Source organism: Argentina silus (genome assembly GCF_951799395.1).
Source record: "Argentina silus genome assembly, chromosome: 2".
NCBI classification, from domain to species: domain Eukaryota; kingdom Metazoa; phylum Chordata; class Actinopteri; order Argentiniformes; family Argentinidae; genus Argentina; species Argentina silus.
The window spans coordinates 8,594,330-8,613,770 of NC_139656.1; the positions used below are offsets into that span (position 1 = coordinate 8,594,330).

The window sequence follows — 19,441 nt, forward strand, 5'->3', positions numbered from 1 at the left end:
CAGGGCATACAGTACAGTATGAGCATGGCTTTATTGGTACAGCCCTACAGTTGTGATAGGATAGTGACAGTATATATATAACTTATATAACTACAGTATATAAGTACCGTGAACATTAGTGCTGTACAGCACATATGTACTGTATCAGCATGTATGTATTAGGTGTGTGCATGCAGGTATAGTGTGGGTGTAATGTCTGTGGTGGAGGAGAGGTGCACTGCTGGGGTATCAGTAGAAGGCTTTGGGCTGGCCCTCTGGTGTCAGCACGGTGAGGTTGCCCCTGGCATCCTGGTCCTTCTCAATGGCCTCGAACAGAGACTTGAAATTTCCTGCCCCAAAGCCCTGGGGAAAGAACACACAAACAGATCTCTGATTACTTGAAAGATCTGCCTTATTCTATGTCATTTGTAATGGCTCTAGGGATCTTCTCACTGACACAGTTTTTTAGAGGATAATGTCTTTGATGTTGGATTACTGAGAGCAGATAAATACTCTCCCAGGGTTTTATGTTCAAACACCAGTTAGACTCTCACAGAAGATTGAACTTATGTGGCCCAATTAATCATGTAAATATTTTCATGGATAATCAAAAGATCAAGTGTTGGTGGTTTCTCCTCGAGTTCCTTTGGTGTGGTGTCGCTGCGTTTTCCCGTTTCAGGCATCCCATCCACATCACCAGACTCACGCATGACAAGAGGAGCCTGTTCTAACAGGTTGCGGGGGTTTGGTTTGAAAGTGAAATGCCACCGGGTGCAACCCAATCCACAGATCACCTGCAGTACACTGGGCCTTTAATCTACATCTGTGATAGATTTACTGGCCCTTTACAACTCTGGCTCTGGTCTGTTCACACTGGGTGGGAGCTGTAAACAGGTGTTAAGGCTGCTTTGTGTTAGGTGTTTTATGGAGTTACAAGGGTCTGTGGTGTCTGTGTGTGTGTGTGTGTGTGTGTGTGTGTGTGTGTGTGTGTGTGTGTGTGTGTGTGTGTGAGAGAGAGAGAGAGAGGGGGGGGGGGGGGGGGGGGGTGGTCTGCAACTCTTTTTATTATTATTTTCAGGGGACCCCTCCTCTGAGGCACAGTTTGTATCTGATATACTCACAAAATGGTTGTGGCGTTGAATGACCTCCAGGAAGAGAGTTGGTCGGTCCTGCACAGGCTTAGTGAAGATTTGGAGCAAGTAGCCCTTGTCATCATAGTCCACCAAGATTTTCAGTTCCTTTACACAGACAAGACAAAGAGAGGTGCATTGAGGACTTGACACTAGCTCAAAAACTAGACAGTATGAGAGAAGATGGCTGATGACATGATGCTCTATTTACCTGTAGCCTATTGAGGTCCTCCTTCACCTTGATCTTGGCTGTCTTGAGGTTCTCCCGTAGGCTGTCATAGTACACGTCAGGGGCAGCCAGGAAGTCCATGCCCCGGGCTCTGAGGTTCACTACCTGTTTCAGGGCAGAAAAAGACCAACACTTGCTTTGCTTCAGTAAAACATTGGAGACTATGAAGCTGATGGGTAATAAGAATGTCCCAATTCCTGTCTTTGAAAACATGCCTACTGATTAACTGCTATTCTGTTGTCTTTCTTTAATCATCAAAAGATGGCTGACTCACAGCTTGGATAATGTTTGATGAGTTGAGGGCGATGTGCTGTACACCTGGCCCTCCATTGTAGTCGACATATTCCTGTAAAGCCACAGAAACACACACACACACATAGTGTCAGAAACACACACACACACACACACACACACACACACACACACACTAGGAAATATTAAACAGGAATATTTTAATTTTCTAATATTAATTGAGAATCTGAGAGGTCAGAGTTGTAAATCAGACCTGGATTTGAGATTTCTTCTTTCCAGGTGCAGGTTCATTGATGGGCATCTTGATGGTCTCTTCATAGTTGGTCACCACAATGGACCTCAGAGAACTGTACTGTGTGTGGATCTGCTTGTCGTCTATCGACCAGAACCGGTGGAACAGCAAGCACTTCTGATACCTGGAATGTGGGGAGTCAGTGAGGGCTGAATCCTGTCTCTAATGGCTTTCACCTTTCATTTCCTTTCCCTCATCAGCTCTCATGACCAAGATAGAGACAGGTGAAATGGAAGTACTAGAGGAATCCAGTACTTCACAGTTATTTATTTTGTGTGTATCTAAGACTCAGACCCTGCAGTGGTTTATTCTAATTGCCTTGGATGTTGTTTGCCCTCCTGCCCTGTTTCTGCTCTGCCAAGTGTGTACCTGTTACCTGTGGAGACCCTTACCAGTCTGTTACTGGCACCATTTTATCATCTGGCTGGTTTCCCACAATGTGATCAATGAAACTCAGACATCCTGGCGGCCTGGAGAGAGGGGGACAGGGGGAAAACACCATGTGACCAGTTATTTCAGGAGTGAGTGAATATGTTTGTGTCTGAGGGCCTAAGAGACCTGGCCTCTACAGTATGATCTGATCCCTGAACTACAATGTTGACGCATACATACTGTAGGAGAGGTGTGGCTATAATTGTTAGATAGAGTCTAAGTTACATACAGTAGGCTATATATAGATATATGATAAAAAGCTAAGTGAAACACTTGTCAGAGCACACTGTACATACACAGGTTGTGAATGTAAACTGTGAGGAAGGACCAGCGATGTGTTATACTCACAGTTTGGGCAACAGGGGATCCTTGAAGAGAGGCTCTTTGTATCCGGGCAGAAACAGGCCTTTGTAGGGTCCCAGGTATTCAATGAGTGTGTGTGTTGTGTCTCCATACTGGTAGCAGATGGGTAAGACAGAATTATTCATTTGAATTCATAGTACCTCAAGGTATGTTGCTGTAGCTTAGTTAGTGTTCGCCGGTTGTGACTCACTGTCTGAACCACAGCGAACTTGACTTTGCCGTAGCTGTCCTGCTCCACCCAGGGCTCTTTGACCACCACAGCCCCTCGCTCTTTAGCTTTCTGTGAACAGACCAGGACACAGTAACAGAACACAGGCCACCTCAAAATACACCCAACTGGTGGGAGTTACTTGATCACAAAACCCTAGACTGCCCCTCTGTGGTCAAATGTAGAGAAATATCCTCTTGCTTACTTTGATACAATGAAAGCAATGAAAGAGAAATAGGGGGAAGGCTTCTATCCACCTGCACATTCAATGACAATTTCCCCCGGGGCATTAGACCCAGAGCAGAGTTTATGCAAACCCTCTGTGTAACCTGGGACCAGGACAGGGTGTCTAATACCACTGTTATCAGTCTGCAGGGGTGTGTACACAAACCTGGACACCCTAGCTATAGTACCAGAGTGGTGAACATTGTTCCTATGTGTGTAAACTGCATTTGGTGACAACCCCTCTCTTATTGTTGAGAGACAAAGGATACTTATATTGTTAACTGCATGGAATTCATATCTACTGTACTGTATTTTATGTGAATGTCAACAAATATGTTTACAGGTACTTTTCACTTGTTACCTTGATTAAGAAGTCACAGTCCTCCACTTGGAAAGCAATGTCTTTGACCCCATCCCCGTGCTTATTCAAGTGTTCCCCAATTTCTAAAGGAAAGAGAACTCAGTTAGAATCCAAACTCATATTACCAATCATGGACTGCATGTGTCACTTTCCATATTCAATAATATTGTAGGAGACGAAAACTTGCCTTCATTTCCTGGATTCAGGGCAGATTCAAAGACAAATAATATCTGGGTAGGGGTGGAACAAAGCAGAACTTGGTCAATGCATCAGGGATAAAGTTATGGTATATATAGCTGATCCACTTGCATGCAAGTATTGTTATCTGTGTTCCTGTGAACAGTGCTTATGTACAGTCATTACTGTACTATATGTGTATTTGTAAGAGAGTTTAAAAGACCAATCATCCAATCGTTGGGTATGAGAGTGCGTACCTTATCCTGTTTGATAACATGAGACACCACCTCTCTGCTTCCTGTCTCTAGACCCTTGTAGGCCGTAGGCTCAAAGCCCATCTTATCACAGTAGAACGCAGCTGCCTTCAGAGAGAATGTAAGTCTACATTAGCAAAGACTAGCTTTTATTCAACAGGCATCATTTTGAAAGGCAACTTATTGTTTTAGTCTTGGACCAAGCTGAATAGATGAGGCTATAACGACATGGCATAAGCTGATGCCAACTTGCCAACTGTGTTGCTCAATCCTGTCAATTCGTAGATTGATTTGTTCTTTCTCAGCATGGTTGAATGAACTGTTGAGTGAACATTTTAGCCTTTGAAGTCTATATGTTTTGTTTACCCAGTAAACATCAGCTCATTGCCTAGGTGGATCTTCAAAGATCAAATTAGCCATTTCAGATACTTCCAATTCAATACAGAAACCCTCATGTCAGCATTTATTTGTTATGATTAATGGCTTGTCAGCTTGTTTTAATATGCACTTAATCTGACAAGTTTAAAGTCTGACCCTGGACTGTAAACTCATCAAATTTCACAGAGCCTAATGTCAACTAGCACAAGACCAATGACCTGAGCCTCTCTCCAGAAAACAAAGGTTGATCCAGGACAACCCTTGCCTCCTGTCAGTTTGGAGTCAGTGTATCATTCATTGTAGGACTCATACATGTGATGTGAACTCTAGAGAATTGTCATACTAGCCTATGTCTCAGATATGACAGGTATATGACTGTGTCACTGTACCTTTAATAACATTTCAGCAGAACACTCAGGTTTGAGGACTCACCTGTTTAGCATTGCCCACCCAGAAGGTCACATGATGAAACTTAACAAATTTTCCCCGCTCGGGCTAAAGGAGAAAAAGACAGAAATCCCATGTATTAACATCTCTTACAAAGATATACTATTTCAACTATTAACTTAATATTTGTTAATATATTTCAATATTAACTAATATTAACTACTACTATCTGCCTGTTTGGAATTATTCCTCATTTGCCATTAATGTGTGAATTAAACTAAATGTTCTAATTGCAGGTTACTGGCTCTTACATAACAACATCACTGTATCCATTTGCTGTGTTTACTGATAATGATGTGTCTTACCTTCTCTCCTTTATCTGTGTAGGAAGTCTGAAAAAATAAATGAAAATATCATCTATCATCTTCTCTCCAGATGGAGCATTCAATGGATGTGTATGTGGGTCTTATTGACTGTAAGACTCTTCCCACAAAGCATAATTCCATGGTCTTTTTTCAATAATGGATAGCAATGTAATTCAAAATGTAATTTAGAAATTTCACAAGGTCTTTTGAATACATTTGTCCTAGAGGGGTGAAAATTACTCAACACGTGGAAGGAAATGGCATCTTTATATTGATGTTAAAACATTAAAAGGTGAAAAAAATCATCATCATTAGATCATATTTTTCCAGGACACAGGACTAAAATAAATAGAGATTATATCACTCACTGGCGCTAAATCTGATTAACTCTATAACAGTGAGATGAAACAAATGGATTTCTTGCCATTGTGAATGGACAACAATTATCCATGCTACAGGTGTACATGTCACCTCAGATTGATTTATCTACCAAAGCAAATCTCCATTGTAATTAATCAAAATTACTGATAGCTGTACAGTTCTGAAACCACACCATCTCTGAACCCAGCACTCCCAGTGTCATGACATCACCACTCACCATGCCGTAATTGTAGATGGACACTGATCACCAGTAGAGAAGACCTAGAGCGCTCACCGACCCCAAGGCCCACAGATAAGTACTGGCCTGAGGGCCCATGGTGATTGGTCTTTGGGATCAACACCCCCTGTCCGCCTCCTACCTACCTCCCCTACAAGAGCAATGGGAACCAAAGGCACTGCCCCAATCTCCCACTGTTTGCCAGTTGTTGTCATTTCTCTTGTCCAATATCGATCTCCTTCCACCTCTGCCTTTTTGGGATGTCAGTTACCAGTCCTCCAGAGGCTCAGTTATCATGTGCGCAGTGTGTTTTTCTCAGCATAGGTAGTTATTTTTTCTGGCCACAAGGGAAAGGCAGATTAGACATTTCCCCTTGTGACACCCAAGGTGGGAAAATCATTTACTCTACATGTACCGACAACTAAACTCAATATTCATATCTACTTATGCCCCCCCCCCCCCCTAGCCCTGCTTTAAACACGGCACAAACAAACTCCCTGAGCTGGTGAACAGTTAGGGAACAATATCATCATTGGCATTGCATATTACCTACAGTGTCCTCCATAAGTATTGGAAAGAGGAAGCATTTTGTCTTCTTTTAGCTCTATACTCCAACAGTTTGGATTTGAAATTTAAAAAAAATACTATGGGGTCAATGTGGAGATTTTCAGCTTTAATTCAATGGGGTTTGTTTCAGATTGGGTTCACCATTTAGAAAGTACAACATTTTTTAAACATACTCCCCTATTTCAGAGCTCCAAAAGTATTGGAAAAAATCACATAATGTCCAAATAAAGTAATGTTTGTATTTGGTCAACAATCCTTTGCATGCAATAACTGCCTGAAGTCTGCGACCCATTAATCCTACCAGACGCTGGGTATATTCTCTGGTGATGCTCTGCCATGCCTTTACTGCAGCCATCTTCAGTTGTTGTTTGTTTTGAGGTCTTTTTGCCGAAAATGTTATCATCAGGAAATTAAATGCATGTTTAATTGGATTGAAATCTGAAGATTCACTTGGCCAGTCCAGAACTTTCCGCTTTTTGGCCCTGAAAAACTCCCTAGTTGCTATGGCATTATGTTTGGGGTCATTGTCTTACTGTATGATGAATCGCCATCCAATTAATTTGGAGGCATTTGTTTGTACTCAAGCAAACAAGATGTTTCTGTACACTTCAGAATACATTCTGCTGCTGCTGTCAGCAGTAACATCCTTAATTAAAACAAGTGAGCCAGTTATTGTGGCAGTTACAGTATACATGCCCAAACCATAGCACCCCCCACCCCCCCTTTCCCCACATGTTTTACAGATAGAGGTGGTATGCTGTAAATCTTGGGCAGATGTTTTTCCAAACTTTCCTCTTACAATCACTCTGGTACAAGACCTTTTTCAGACCTCTGCAGGCTTTTTAGGTACTTTTTAGGTAATTGTAACCTGACCATCCGTTTGAGGATAACTAGTGGTTTGCACCTTGCAGTCAAGCTGTTGTAGTTCCGCTGGTGACATATTCTGAGAATGGTAGTTTCTGACACATTCACGCCTACCTCCTGGAGAGTGTTTTTGATCTGTGGGACAGTTGTTTTGTATTCTTTCTTAATTATGGTGAGCATTCTTCAGTCATCCTGTTTTCGATTGCTGAGCTCACCAGTGCTTTCTTTCTTGTTTAATGATGTTACAAGCTGTTGATTTTGGTAAGTCTAAGGTTTTGGTTATGTTTCTGATAGATTATTCTGATAGTTCAGCCTCATAATGGCTTGCTGGACTTTCACTGATGTCTGTTTGGTCTTCATATTGACAGACACCAATAGCAGACTCCAAACAGAAATGCAAAACCTACAATCAATACTAGACATTGACAGCTCTCTTATGCCTGCACAAATGATGTGACGGAACACACCTGATGAACCAGAAAGCCAATTTTCCAATACTTTTGGTGCCATGAGGGGGACTATGTATAAAAAGGGTTGTAATTTCTAAATGGTGAAACCAATTTGAAAAAATAAAATACTGAATTAAATCTGATAATCTCTGCTTTAACCTCATAGTATTGTTTGATTTGAAATCCAAACTGTTGGAGCATCGAGCTAAAAGAAGACAAAATGCTTCCCCTTTCCTATACTTATGGAGGGCACTGTATACATGTATCAATACATAAGACATTTCTTGTGTCACACCTTTTACCACTAGATGGAGCCATAGTATCATCCTCACTCTCGAGATCGCTTGACAGAACCTTCTAGTCGACAAGTATTCCTCAAAAACATTTATTTGACTCCATGTGATCATAATTCAAGAATGAAAAAAACTGCTGATATCACAGAAAGACATGTTCTCTGTCTCATTGAATGGACTGTAAATAATAACATAAAATACACATGTGGGACAGGAGAGGGGGTTGTGATTTGCTGAGAGGGTCAAAGGTCTCTGGCTTGTAGCATATTTTCAAGTGAGGTGAAGGGTTGTATGACTGTTGACTGGTATGGGAGGGCATATGAGGTCAGTCCCTGCGATTAGAGGCAAAGGCCGCAGAGCAAAAATAGCACCAGGCCTTAACCACTGTGTTGTAAACACAGGGAGTGACACAGTCTCTCGAGCACTGACAAGCAAAACTGACAGACTGACTAAATCATTTGTCCCCAGAGCCATACAACTTTACAATATGTCAATCAAGGGCAAAGAGATGGACTTCTCTGCATAACCTCCACCCTCTGTATCACATCACTATCATGTATCATGTCACTGTTTCACCTCATTAACTACAATGTTTACTGGCTATGCTAGGCCTCATACACAGCCCCTACCTCCCTCCACCAGCCTGGACTAAATGCACTTTAAAAATAGTCCATATTTATGTAGCCCGTATTTAGTTTTTAGTATTTAATGCTATAATTGCACTGTCTGCCTTACCTTTTTGCACCTCACCTAACTGCAAAGACATTTACAACTGCACCTCGCCTGTATACAATACTGCTAATGTTGTATGTTGTATGTGTATGTTATGTGTGATACCCCTATGTCTGTACGCTACTTGGAACCTGAATTTCCCCCTGGGATAAATAAAGTTTCTATCTATCTATCTATCTATCTATCTATCTATCTATCTATCTATCTATCTATCTATCTATCTATCAGTCTCTAGTCTGCACCCATACATGTAAGAGTGAGAGACACACCTCAGACACATACACTAGATGTGTACTCACAAGCCAAAAGCTGAATGTGTTAGTTTATATAAGTCTTTACATATCTATATGATATTGGTATCACATAATTGGAGAGGTGTGGTGGACTATAGGACCTTATTTCCCTGTGTGTGTGTGTGTGTGTGTGTGTGTGTGTGTGTGTGTGTGTGTGTGTGTGTGTGTTTGTGTACACATGTTGGCCACCAATCAATATCAGGCAGATATAAGGGAAATGGAATACGTTGGTGCAAGGCTCGAATGTATACTTATTCGAGTTGGAGATGGAGTGTATTTTTGCGTACGGATTTAATAAGTCACGATTGCTTTAAAAAAGAAAAAGAAAAAAAGAAGCTCCCCATGTGCCATAGCATGTGATCAGTTTGTGCCGCGCTGTGATTTTCTATTGGCCACCTATTTCAATCTCCACCAGCTCGCTACAATCATGCCTCAGTGAGCTGAACGCTTCACCGTGCTTGATTGGCTTTGGTGTGGGTGTGTGCGTGCCATTTGGTGACATCCATGCATCTTTACGCCCGCGCTGTTACCTGTTGTACGTTTTTATTGGCTGCGGTGAAAAAACTCAGACGTTATTGGTATAAATGCCACGGCACCATTGGACAAAAATGGAGGCTTTACTTTTCGGGATTGGTTGATGCATAGGTCATCGCTAGTGAATGCGGAAGTTGTGTAGTCTACTGAGTCACCGTTGTATCAGCTGATCCGACCTTATCCGAGTGAGTAACTCGATTGCATTTTATTTTCTAGCTAAATAAACCAACATGGAAGTGTTACAATTATGTGTATTGCATTAAAAGGTTGCAATGTTTTGAAATGCTACTGTATAGTAAGCTAGCTACTGCAATACTGATAGCTAGCAAGTCAGCTGTCAGAAAATGAGCTAGCTAGCTATATATTGCTATTGGACCACAGATGGATGAATACGAATTAAGAGATGGAGTCTGATATGGAATTGCCGTTATGAGTTTTTTTTTCCTCATTCATGTTTGCATGTAGCTCGGCGTTTTGGTAAGCCTAGCCCACACTGATAGACTTCTAGTTCTAGTTGCTTGCCAGCGTGATAGCAAACGTTACCACCTCCTACCGGTGTTTGTCATCGTGATTCACGCTGCACAAGCTAATTGTATCAGAGCACCGGCACACTCTTTCTGTGTTACTGTTGCACCTGTTATGTTAAAATGTTTTGCAGCTAGCTAAGTAGTTGAGCTACGCTAGTTATCTAGGATAGTAGACATGAGACATCGTCATACTGAGCCCCTCCCTAAATGTTCATGTTAATGCCCTCTCCCCCAGCAAGCTCACATAAGGGGGTCCCCTGAGAAAATTAAACTGACCTCCTGATTTGATAATATTTGAAAATAATATTGAAGATATACAGTGTCTACTTATTGTATGTGTAACCTATATTGCAATGTTTGGGGATCCAACCAATTACCATATTTTAAGGGATTAGAATACACTATGACGCCATTATTATGCGTTGTTATGGCCTGCGAGTGCGATTAAGTGTTGGGGTAACAGGAAATTGTTGATGTCAATTTGGGGTCGTCACCCAAAAATGTCACTCAAAAACTTCTGCCCTACTTCAATTTGAAGCTATGAGCACAGACAGCTTCAAAATTGCAGACATGCAAAGTAACTTTTAAACCAACTTGGTTGAACATTTGCAGCGTTCTCACAGATCCCCAATTGAAGAGCAATTTGCGTATGCGTTGCGTTGCACGTTCAATTTGGAAGTTGGTTTAAAAGTTACTTTGTGATATTCCACACTAACTGTTAACACCAACAACACTGGTTAGCCTTTTAATGTTTGCTTTTATTCAAACCCTGTTTAAGACTTTTAGATGCAGCATTTTCCATTACTCGAGGGGTACGTATAGAGGGAGTTAGCAAGCTAACTTTAGCTCCCTCGGGAAGTTATCTCGCTAACTCCCTTTACTTGGTATTAAATTACTTTGCAAAATAAATTTCAAGATTCAAAGTGTTTATTATCATATGCACAGTAGAAAACATGTTTCCCTGTACAACGAAATTCTTGCTTTGCTGTCCGCAGAATGCCAACCAATGTAAAATATACAATACTAAAGAATATACAATATATACTAAACAAATGTACAAGACAGCAAAATTTAAGGCATAAAATAAAATAGCAGCAATAATAATAATAAAACAGTGCAAATGTAGCAGTGCAATTATGCAAACTGGAAAATTCAGTTATTGAGGTAGTAAGGTTATATTAATCTCCTATGGGTTGTTTAGGAGCCTGATGGCAGTGGGAAAGAAGGAGTTCTTCAGTCTGGTGGTCCTGCATTTAACACTTCTGTACCTCCGGCCTGAGGGTAGAAGTGTGAACAGTCCGTGCTGGGGGTGGGTGGGGTCCTTGAGGATGGAGGCGGCTCTCCTGTGGACTCTGCGGTGGTAGATGCTCTGCAGAGAGGGCAGTGGAGTCCTGGTGATTTTCTCAGCAGTCTTCACCACTCTCTGCAGGCGTCTGCGGTCCATAGCAGTAGTGCTGCCGTACCACACAGTGATACAGCTAGTTAGGATGCTCTCAACAATGCAGCTGTAGAAGTTGCTGAGGATCTTGGGCGACATGCTTAATGCCTGTCAAATGGGACAACCACCCGATGAACCATCAGAGTCAGTGAAAGAAGGATTTATTACAAACTGTCTTTGTGGGGTCATTTTTATTTTCATACATGGCAAAGTCTCAGACTCTCTGTCCACAGGACTGCATAGAGGAGGATGCTATCCAGCAAGGGTAAACAATAGAGCATGTCTGCAATTTTGACGCGGTCTGTGTGTTCGGGGCGTAACTGCCTTTACTTGCTATTCAATTACTTTGCAGGAGAAATTTGGCAAGCGTGATGCCCGTCAAAAGCGGACAACCACCCGACGAACCATCAGAGTCAGTGAAAGAAGGATTTTATTACAAACTGTCTTGGCGGGGTTATTTTTATTTCGGTTACATGGCAAAGTCTTCGACAATCTGTCCATAGGACAGCATGGACAGATTCTGGCTGTCATTTGATGTCTAATTGATGGCTCTGATCATGTTACAGGTTAGACTTCTCTTGAAATAACCATTCATGTGTGAAGCTTTTTACATTGGCTAGATGTCATCTGAAAGAAAATAACATTTTATGTTACCATGCCACACTTCATGCCAGTGGCGCTGTGAAGAATATGCTGTTACTCAGCTCTGCTAGTGTTGCAAGAATTTCAATCACTCTTAAATTGTGATTGTGCTCATCTCTAAACCTTTTATTCCAGGCCAGCCCTAGAGCAATATAGTCTACACCTGATTCAGCTAATTACGGTTTTTATTACAATCAGGGTTGTCTGATCGGCTGAAACAAACGCATGCTGCAGGTCTCCAAGAGCAGTAGGCCTAACATTTGGAAATTTCTTGGCTAAATTAAATGTTGGTGGAATTATTTCACTCTGTTAAAGGGATGTCTGTAAATTGTCATGTTATATGATAAGATAGATAGATAGAAACTTTATTTATCCCTAGGGGAAATTCAGGAAAAAATAGTAATAATGATAAAGTAGTAATGCTAGTATGTGACTGGTCAAGATGATGTCTGGACAAACATTTGTATGTGATTGGAATTGATTATTGCTGTAGGTTAGGCCTTGGCTAGGCCAATATCATTTCTATAGGCCTACCAGCGATTAGCACACACTTGAGACTCTCTGTGCAGTTCAGTCACATGAACAATATTGATTTTATAAAAACAGCTAGACCTCTCTCTAGAGATGATGGTGCACAGGTGTATCCTCCTCTGCAAGGCAGGAATGAGACTCTTTTAAATTAGACCTACTTGTAACAGTGACTCAAATCTGACAGTGGTGGTGCTTTAGCTTTCAGTCAGATATTGGTACTGAAGCCAGGTACTATCCTCTTACCTCATTTCTACCAGTTCTTCAGTCTGTTGTTTCATATGATAATCATCTGTTGACTGAGAATGCATTACTCATTAGCCTAGTTAATGTCTTCCACCTGGTCTACAGTGCAGCTATAAAACATTATCAAAGTCTTGGGCAAAGAGGAATGAACGGTAGGCCTAATCGTTTTATTACCTCTGTCATTGGGTGTTTTGAATATTTCCACCTCCACTTTGCCCTGTGACACATTTGTTTTTGCTTAGAGAATTTTTACCTCATATCTACAGGGCTGAGATAGTGACATTGTGATAGTGATAGTGACAGGGCTCAGAACATTGCAATTTCTGTTATCAGCTTATGTACTTTGAGGTGAGTGTTGATTCGGATGACCAAAGAGAAGGCTTATAGGAAGATGCTTTGTAGGCCTGTTTGAACTCTCATGCATCGATGCAAAAATATGGAAGTAGCCTCTACAGGATCTCCTTTCATGTAAATACAGAAGTGAAAGTATCACTCAAACCCACAACCTAGCATGAAACAGCAGAGACGCATGTTGTATGTATTTTGATACATTTGTGATGTTTTGATTTCAAAGAAAAGGTTGAGGTTCTCCACAGACAGATCATGAATGCCTCCTCTCTATTCTGTTCAAGAGTTTATTGAACCACTGCGCTTAAACCCAGTGTCCCGTTGACCAGAATTATTCTTCAAATGAGTCACATCCACTAGCCTACAATTCAAAAGTGCACCTTCAGTAGACATTCCCTAATGATTGCTGATGGCCTGAAGATCGAAAACTTGTCTTGCATGGACACCTTAACTATTTTTTTTTTGTGACTTATCAGTATGTTAGTTTGAAGACTTTTTACTTCATTCTGTAATTGTTTGCTTATCTTAGGCTCGGCCGACCAGTTGCACTGCATATCAAATGCTTATTTTCATTCTGTCGCATCACGTTTCTTACCGTATGCAATAGCCGAATGTTTAACTTGATAAACCTTTCTGGGTGAGTTTGGTCCTTTTTTCAAAACTAAAGCTATGGTGGTCCCAATCTGTGTAGAGAAATGTTGCTGCTAGTTCAGAGGTGGGCCTATTATGTGACTGAAAATCAATGGAGCCTTTGTAAGCTGTTTGTCTGTTCCCTTCAGACTAAATTCCCCTTTAGACATTTCTTTGACCCACTGCATTGATTCTTTTGGAAATTCAGTCACTTAGTGCTGACAAACAAAAGTTGTGTGCTAGTTTTTGGGGTCAGGATGAAAATGGATTCCTGAACAGTTGGGTCTAATTAATACAGTATAAGATCCTAACCTGCTGTCATTATCACCTTTTAATCTTTCTTTTTCCTATCAAACAAATAGGAATAGTTTCCAACCTGATGGACATTCACAATATATTTCCTACCCAAGTCAATACATAGCTTGGTAGTTTACCATAGGCTAGTTAGCCTAGCTAGATTGCAGTGTATAAAGTAAACCTACAGTACCAATACCAAATGGTTGTCATGTTGACTGTTGAAAAGACTAGGCCTAGCCTACTGTATTTTAGTTAAAGTCAAATGAGGTCTGTCTGACATGAATGAACCTGCTTACAATGGGAGAAGGTGCGGCGATTGGAATGTCAGCAGGGATTGATAGAGGTCCTTTTCGCATAAGCAAAAATCCTAAATTAAATCAGCAATGCTCTAGCAAGCTGTTTAGTCATTTTTAGGAATTCCTTTCATTCTCCATTATTTGTTGATAAAAAGCAAACTACTGTGACCCATATGTTGACCAGTGCATGTGAAGTGGGACAATTTCAGTTGTGCCCAAATCTAATTAAGTTTACCATCCCCGGAAAACAAATGGCTGTGAGCTGTGGAATGTCTTGAGGTATCAAAACTGTGATGTCATCAGTTCAGATGCAATAAGATGAATGATGGTTGGTGGTCTCCTTATCAACAGCTCCTAATTTAAATACTGTGGTTTTTAGGATGATATAAAAGGCAGAGGTCAGGGAAAAGCTATCTCTTTTTGTTCCTGTGTCCTGTTGTGAGGTTCTCATCATGTTGTGAGTAGCATTGTTTTGTGATGACCGGTGGTCATCTCTCTATCACTCTCTTTACTCTCCTGATTAGAATGTAACATTGTCTATGAAGCCTTGTAATAGATGTATAAGTATACAGTATTATTAAAGCCTCGTTTGAGTCATTGAACTTTCTTGCACTAAATAAGCACAGACTCAACATTTCTTTGCACATAGTGATAATTGGAAGTCAGATTATCAATATTAGATAGCAACGCATATCAACACAATATAGCTCTGTCTCTGCCAAACATGAATGTGGATACGGATATTAATATCAATCTGTCTACACATGTCTTGTTTATTTTGTAAAGACAATGTGCATGCCTTAAAGGTTGATAGTCCACTGTTGGTGCGCTTCTACTTTCTTGATTTGATTTTAATAGCCAGGAGGCCTGGCATAGGCTTAGCTGAAATGAGACATACTTGGGCTAGTAGGTCTAGACCTATTTTGTAAACATGGCTGCTTGAGACAAGGGTGGTACAGTAGGTGAAACAGAGACGGGCCGTGCCCTATAGTGTGGCTCTCTTCACTCTGAGTAGCCTGGCACAGAGTCAGAAAGGGAGAGAGAGAAAGATCGGGAGGGAGGGACGATATACCCTGGATTACAACGAGTGTATGTTGGGGAGACGGAGAGCGCTACAACTTTGCAAGGGAAGGAGTTCCACTTAAATTTCAGACAGGGGAAAAACGTTTTTACAAAACATAGCAGGATTTTCATACACTTAAACCTTCTTACCACCTTCACTGAGGTAAGAAATGTCATATTGAAATGGAGATTTGTAATAGCCTAACCCTAAATCGTAAGGATTTTTCTTCTGTTTGCAAAGTTGTGTGCAGAAAGGGGGTGTGTCAGAGAGAGCGAAAGTATGGGGAAATGAGAGGCCAGTGCTCAGTGGAAGCCTTCATTTTCTTCCACAGACAGAGGGGAAACAACACCGGTATGTGAATGTCATAGGCCTACTTGGTGTTATGTTTTGTCTGGCTGTCACACACTGTACACATTTTGAAGTTGGAGTGCTCTGTATGCTCCCTACTCGCCACTGTCTCGTTGGGCTTCTGCGTGTTTGAGTTTGTGGAGTGTGTAATGAACGAATTATTGCCAAAGGGTTATAGCACTTAAGTGCCTTTGATGCTTTGTATACTATAAGGGAGAGCCTAAACTAGGCTTATTCTAACTTTACTTTAATAAATTGTAAAACTGTTTTCCTGCTAGGTTGTTATTTCGATATGCATTTTGAATAGCTTAACCAATGTACAGTTGTAGTGCATGTTTCACTGTTGTGACACATTGCCTACACGTATGTTTATTGACTACCTGACTCATGTTTCTCATCATGTGTGAATGTTAATTGTGTGAATTATCTGCTTCTTGGTCTTTGTTATTGTTGATCAAACCACCCAACCGGAACGCCCATTGAGAAGTGTACGGCATAGGGCGTGGAGCCAGTTTGTTGAATGAAGTCTCAAACTGCTTCTGCCTCCTGTCAATATATCCCTCAGTTATCTCCTTGACGGCCGGTGGGTGTGCTTTTATTGCTTGCTTCAAGGTCTCAACTTGAGGAATCTTGAGTTTCCCTTTCCTGTAAATCAGTGTTCATCCTATTAGAAGGCTTGTCGTCCTGGATCAAGGTTCGCATGGCAGGCACAGCCCTGATACATGTGTCTGCGACGCTGCACACGTGGAGTGTTTATGGCATTCTAATGGGCACTCAGGTGTGGCTTGAGTTTACTTGAGCGTCGTCTGGAGAGGGCTTACTACCAGGTTAACCTGTAGGCCTAGGCTTTGTCTGTCTGCCTTGTGTGGGTGTGGCTCCTGTTATCTCATTGCAGTTGAGTTAGGCTGAGTTTGTGTCGTATTTAGGCCATTTCCCAAGGCCAGTGAAATATAAATGGATGAAATACCAAATGCCACACATACTGTAGCTGAATTCTGAGAACTTTGGCTAGGCGAAGACACTTTCTCCACATCCTGAAAAACAAACATCTAACTCTTCTACAGTCCATCATGTTTTGCTTGTCTGCGAAATTTGTGATATTTTGGAGCTGCTATCTTGGTCAAGATACCCTTGGTAGAAGAGGTCCTCGGCTGGGATCTCAATACGATTTTTTTTAAAGAAAATGATGCGTAGTCTTACTGTATCTGTAAGATGAGTTTTGATGAGTTTATCCTTGTGTGTAGTTTTATCTCCACATCCTCCATGTCTAAACAGTGTGTATTGTGTGTTTCCTCTGTTGGCAGGAGACGTCGCTGACGCAGCGGAGCCCGGCAGAGGGGAGGAGAGAGGGAGCCCGAGCGGAGAGCCCAGAGTGCTTGTACAGAACACTGACTGACAGCATGGTGAGTCAATGAGACAGCTCCACGGGACAGAGAGGCAGTCCTTCACTGGCTTATTTTTCCTCTGACACTTTTCACCCCAACTCCTACTATCACAATCCACTACAGTGGTAAAAAATTAAATGTTAAGGCTTAGTTGTTGTGTGGTGCCTCATATCTTGCTCATGGAATTAGAATGTTAACGATATGTTTTCTTTGTTTTTAACTGTTACCACTAGAAGGGATTCAGAGGAATTCTTTCACATGCATGCAATAACTAATTGGATGTTGCTCAATGTTTGAGTTAACTTTCCATTCAAGATTAAAACTTACTGTGTTTGACAGCTTCACAGGTTTTAAATGCATCAATTAAAGCTTTATCACAGCATGTATCCACTCCTGCTAGACACTACCTAATGAATTGGAAAAGAAGGTCAGGAATTTTTGGTGAGGATGCACAATTCTTCACCACACTCATGAGCACCTGAGGAGTAGCAGAACACAAGCACACTGCCTTAAGTGTTCCACAGATGTGGCACGTCAAAGTCTGTCTTGTGTGATGTGATGCCATAACGGCACACCAGAGGCAGAATTTTTAAGCATTAATCGACTGACAAAACACTAATTACAGCAGAGCTGTAGGCTACGATAGGTATCGTCAGAGAGGGATATGTGGGGCGTTTATTAAATCATTTGGCTTCATGGGATATATTCATAGCATATATGTACAAGTTTATTGTAGCTAAGCTAGTTTTTTAGCTGCAGTAGAGTCGTTAACAGTACACCTCTATGGAATTTTGTTCGGTTTATGTTTTTTTTATTGTAACTAACTTCTGTATCTATCTAACTATTGTATGTAACCAGTTATAGACATGTCATTTCAATGGCTGATCCCTGACGTTGATGCTCAAAAAGTTCTGCGCTGAAGCTGGGAGCTGCGTTAACAGCTCTTGATGCGTGTCTTGAAGCTTCTGGTAGACCAGTTGAAAACAACGGTAGTGTCATTGAAGAGTCTGACACTTGATGCTTCTGGTCCGCGGTCGGCTTTATGGTGACCACTCACGTCCATCCCAAATTCCTCCCTCACCAGGGCCCGGCTTTTATTTTCCTGTTTGTTTCATTCAGGAGTTGCTACAGTGTCTGTAGAAGTGCTTTTGGCAGGTAGCAGATGTTGCAGACCTTTGATGTTGAGAGCAGAGCGGGTTGAGGTTGTACCCTGCCATGTGGATTTTGGATGCTGCCATTTTGGAGCCCGTCCAGCTCCAGCATGGGCAGAGTTGGTCTCCCATCTATTAGCTGCTGCTCGTATCTCACACCTTGGTGTGTCACTGTATAGGCCTCTTGGGGCCTGCAGTCAGACTAGTTAAGACAAGTGAAGAAGTTACTGTGCTCTGGATTAGCATCTGCCCACATATCTCTGGACTGTCTGGTCTATTTAGTGAATCTATCTGCTCCTCTGTGTTTGCCAGTGTTGGCACAAAATTACAAAGCATGCCCTCTTGTGGATGTTACGGTGATCATTTCAAAAGCTCTTACAGGGAAAGTGCTGTGCTTCAGCTCTATGTGATGTGGCAGACCAGACGGTGACAGTACTTCAACCAATAGGGGATCCGATTTTATTATGTCTAGGAGGAGCTGGTGGTTACTGTATGAATCAGAATGCTGAGTCTGGAAAAGTGAAGGCTAGTCATTATTGCTTAAGCTATAGCCTAAAAGAAACAGCACTGCCAGAATACCCTTTTGTTTTCATTGAATTAATTTTCATGTGATCATTGAGAACAAGTTGGCTTAAGATTTGCCATTCATTTCTATCTAACATTTGAGACACTTTCATTTGTGTTTACATTGCCTTGGAGAAACACCAAAGTGTTGTTTGAACATGACTGTGACCTTAGGGATCCAATGTTCCTTTCCACAGCAAGCCCTCTCAACCCCGCCCTTCCTGTATAACCATAATATCTATAATACTACACAAATGTGCTATAGTGCGTATGTGCCTGCTTGGCTATACTGGCCCCTTAGGCCCTGGTTTTGATGAGGACTGTTGGATTACAGTCCCTTACGTCATACTTGTGTGCTCTGTTATCTCTGGACTCAATGTATACACAGGGTGGTCCCCTCCTCCCTCTGCTCTCTATTGGATGGCTAATAAATCTTCTGCAGCCAGGAGGACTGTTGTTAAAGAGATTCTCTCTAGCGTAGAGAAGAAGAATGTCAGTCAGGATGAGTGGACAGAGCTTATCAAAGCACAGGGACCATCCTTTTATTTGTGAGTTGAGAAATCGGAAGTGTAACAGATAACGGTAGGATTTGTGACCCCCCCCCCCCCCCCCCCAG

The 19,441-nt window shown here is 41.6% G+C and overlaps 2 protein-coding genes across 4 annotated transcripts in view; one reads left to right on the forward strand and one right to left on the reverse strand.

Annotated features, from left to right (window-relative positions):
• Window positions 1-228: 228 nt before the first annotated feature.
• Window positions 229-5,053, reverse strand: hpda (4-hydroxyphenylpyruvate dioxygenase a; the record flags this gene model as incomplete). The annotated part of the gene is made up of 13 exons (XM_083665531.1): window positions 5,033-5,053; window positions 4,713-4,775; window positions 3,906-4,010; window positions 3,659-3,701; window positions 3,472-3,554; window positions 2,868-2,957; window positions 2,663-2,769; window positions 2,275-2,352; window positions 1,844-2,006; window positions 1,613-1,684; window positions 1,321-1,443; window positions 1,101-1,217; window positions 229-342 (listed from the first exon to the last, which is right to left on the reverse strand). Exons 3-13 carry the CDS (start codon window positions 3,984-3,986, stop codon window positions 229-231), a joined length of 1,071 nt encoding a protein of 356 aa, XP_083521657.1. The 5' UTR covers window positions 3,987-4,010; window positions 4,713-4,775; window positions 5,033-5,053.
• Window positions 5,054-9,516: 4,463 nt separating this feature from the next.
• mtmr4 (myotubularin related protein 4) overlaps window positions 9,517-19,441 on the forward strand; it is a 43,624-nt gene continuing 33,699 nt past the window's right edge. Inside the window, exons 1-2 of one of the 3 annotated variants that reach the window (XM_083695932.1) lie at window positions 9,517-9,551; window positions 17,030-17,128. In XM_083695932.1, coding sequence (XP_083552058.1) covers window positions 17,126-17,128 — 3 coding nt within the window. In that variant the 5' untranslated portion in view covers window positions 9,517-9,551; window positions 17,030-17,125. Of the gene's footprint in view, window positions 9,552-15,435; window positions 15,540-17,029; window positions 17,129-19,441 lie in introns of those variants that run through there. The other 2 variants (XM_083695933.1, XM_083695934.1) reach the window with 2 other exon arrangements.